This window comes from Austrofundulus limnaeus, unplaced genomic scaffold, assembly GCF_001266775.1.
Source record: "Austrofundulus limnaeus strain Quisiro unplaced genomic scaffold, Austrofundulus_limnaeus-1.0 Scaffold117, whole genome shotgun sequence".
NCBI classification, from domain to species: domain Eukaryota; kingdom Metazoa; phylum Chordata; class Actinopteri; order Cyprinodontiformes; family Rivulidae; genus Austrofundulus; species Austrofundulus limnaeus.
Window position 1 is genome coordinate 1,242,620 of NW_013952519.1, and position 2,304 is coordinate 1,244,923.

At 35.5% G+C, this 2,304-nt stretch overlaps 3 protein-coding genes across 5 annotated transcripts in view; 1 reads left to right on the top strand and 2 right to left on the bottom strand.

Annotated features, from left to right (window-relative positions):
• sh2d3cb (SH2 domain containing 3Cb) overlaps positions 1–2,304 on the top strand; it is a 55,870-nt gene that overhangs the window by 19,850 nt on the left and 33,716 nt on the right. The gene's annotated exons all lie outside the window — the stretch shown is intronic.
• The window catches only part of LOC106521878 (UDP-glucuronosyltransferase 2C1), a gene marked incomplete in the record, with an annotated part of 29,302 nt that overhangs the window by 4,246 nt on the left and 22,752 nt on the right, over positions 1–2,304 (bottom strand). The window contains 1 exon segment of the mRNA XM_014014634.1: positions 1–861. Within this exon segment, the coding sequence (XP_013870088.1) occupies positions 1–851 (851 nt within the window).
• LOC106521877 (UDP-glucuronosyltransferase 2A1) overlaps positions 1,654–2,304 on the bottom strand; it is a 6,258-nt gene continuing 5,607 nt past the window's right edge. Inside the window, exon 2 of one of the 2 annotated variants that reach the window (XM_014014633.1) lies at positions 1,654–2,281. In XM_014014633.1, coding sequence (XP_013870087.1) covers positions 2,104–2,281 — 178 coding nt within the window. In that variant the 3' untranslated portion in view covers positions 1,654–2,103. The remainder of the gene's footprint in view (positions 2,282–2,304) is intronic. The other variant, XM_014014631.1, reaches the window with a different exon arrangement.

Sequence of the window (2,304 nt, forward strand, 5' to 3'; positions counted from 1 at the left end):
GGTTTGGAGGGTTTGCACTGAAATCCTGAGATGTATATGATGTTTGGCATGGTAGGTCGTGGAAACTCAAAGGTGAAATCATTTCTCATCAGCCAGATATCGGCTGCCTTGAAGAGCTCCATGTAATGAATGTCACTGCCAAAATAACGCCAAACAAAAGGTTTGTAGTTTGGATCGGCAATTAACATTATTTGTAAACGGTTGAAGAGGAAGAACAATGAATTCTTGATCCTTTGAGTAAATGTCATCTTATCAGTTAGATCTGCTGTTGGGAAAGGAACGTAGGAAAGTGGGGAAGGTGCGATTGCTTCATGCCCCTCACCCTGAACAGTCCATCTGACATTAAATACAAGAGGAAGACCCAAACGGTGACCTAGTAGGACTCCTCCACCAAATCCTGGATCAGTGAGCATCAGATCAAATTTAGCATCACGAAGTCTCTGCATCAGCTTTGTATCCTCAAAGACTTCTTCGATCGTTTGAAGAGCCGTCTTGGTCATCTCATAGAAGTGCTTCATTAGCTCATACTCTACAGACACGCGAGACCAAATGGAAGATCCTTGACGACGCATGTCTAGTGTTCTCATGACATATGACCCGAAACCATCCTTATCAAAGCCAGATGAGGAAATTGTGATGGACTTGTAGTGAGGGGAGTCTTCCTTGATGTACCAGGAGTCTGAAGGACGCATCACGGTCACTTCATGGCCTCTGGTGTGAAGCTCTTCAATCATGACTTTCATGTTGACCCAGTGGCTTCCATCCAAAGGGAACACCAAGACTTTCCCTCCATTTACCAAAGACGATGAGCAGAGCAACACTGCAAGTGTCACCAGGGTCAGTCGATACATCTCTGAAAGAGATTCTGACAGAAGATATAAAGATGTTAGGGCTTTTCATAAAAAAGACTACTGGTTAAATTTTCAACCAGCTTAAAAAAGAGTTAGCTAATTTTAGCCACTGTTTTTTTTAAAGTTAGGTGTCAAAGTGACAGTCTTGGCCTTTTTGGTCAGCACTACTTTAACAACCTTTTTCAGAAATGACATCAGCCTCAGAACGTACAGTCTGGATAAAAGTGCTTAAGTATTCCTCCAGTCTAGTCTAATGGCTTACCAATTTCATATCCTGCTTTTTTAGGCCAATTTTAATAATCCCTTTGTGTAGGTTGATATTAATTGTGTACTTCACTCATAAATACAAGTAATTGTGCCATTAACTCTAAAAACAGGTTTGTACTCCTTATTTCTATTTTGACAAACCGAAACACAAAGCTGATGCATTCCAACGACCTTTATTTGAATGAATTTTTTAAAACTTCACTTATATTGATATCCTTCATAGATTCAAATAAAAACACATTAGTGCATTGTGCTTGTAAACAAAAAACAGCAGCATGAATTAATAAATATTGCAAAAATGCTCATAATCACTTGAAACATGTCCCAGAATTACAATGACAAAAATGTTGGAAATAAACGATAAACACGACTTTAAAATTTCAATTGTTTACAATAAACTAAAAGCTCATGTTCATTAAATTCATATTCAGTTTTCATTCACATGATATATGAGAACATTAAAAAGTGTTTCTGTTTAATGAAACAAACAGTTTATTCATATACACTATTTTAAATTTAATGTCAAACAGAAAAAAATGAAATGATTTAATTATGAGCTCTAATGCAGTGTATTCTATCAGTATAATAACAGACACAATATTGTATTTTGCTTAAGTTGTATTTTAAGATCAAGAAAATCCAAAATCTAAACAGCTAATCAAAATATAACACAAATAATCAGCCTGCAAAAGTGATTATTTATGTTAAATATTTCATTATGAAAAAATATTGAAATGTAGGAGACACACAGGGGTGGAGTTTAACTTGTTACTGACATATAAGAATGTTTGTGTTCGTTATCTGAGCCACAGTTTATTCACTTTATTTTAATGAAAGCAGCTTTGATGCAAGTTTTATTGTCTCTCTTTAAATACAAAAATCTTGTTCAATCCATATACATGAATATGCAGGTTTGTTTGTCAACACTCATTAAAAATAACTGAGATCTACTAACTAAACCACCTTTTTTTCGAATACCAACAATTTATTCTTTTTTTACTTTTCTGCCAAATACTTTTATGAAGAACAACTTCAATATAGAGAAAAGAACAGTGAATGCAATAAAAATAACTGCCAGTAGGAAAGCCATTACATCTATTGAGTAGTACTGGATGGTGGACATCTTGTAGGACTCTGTCCTCAGATGTGCGGCTCCTTTGTGCCTCATGACAAACTCAATCCAGAA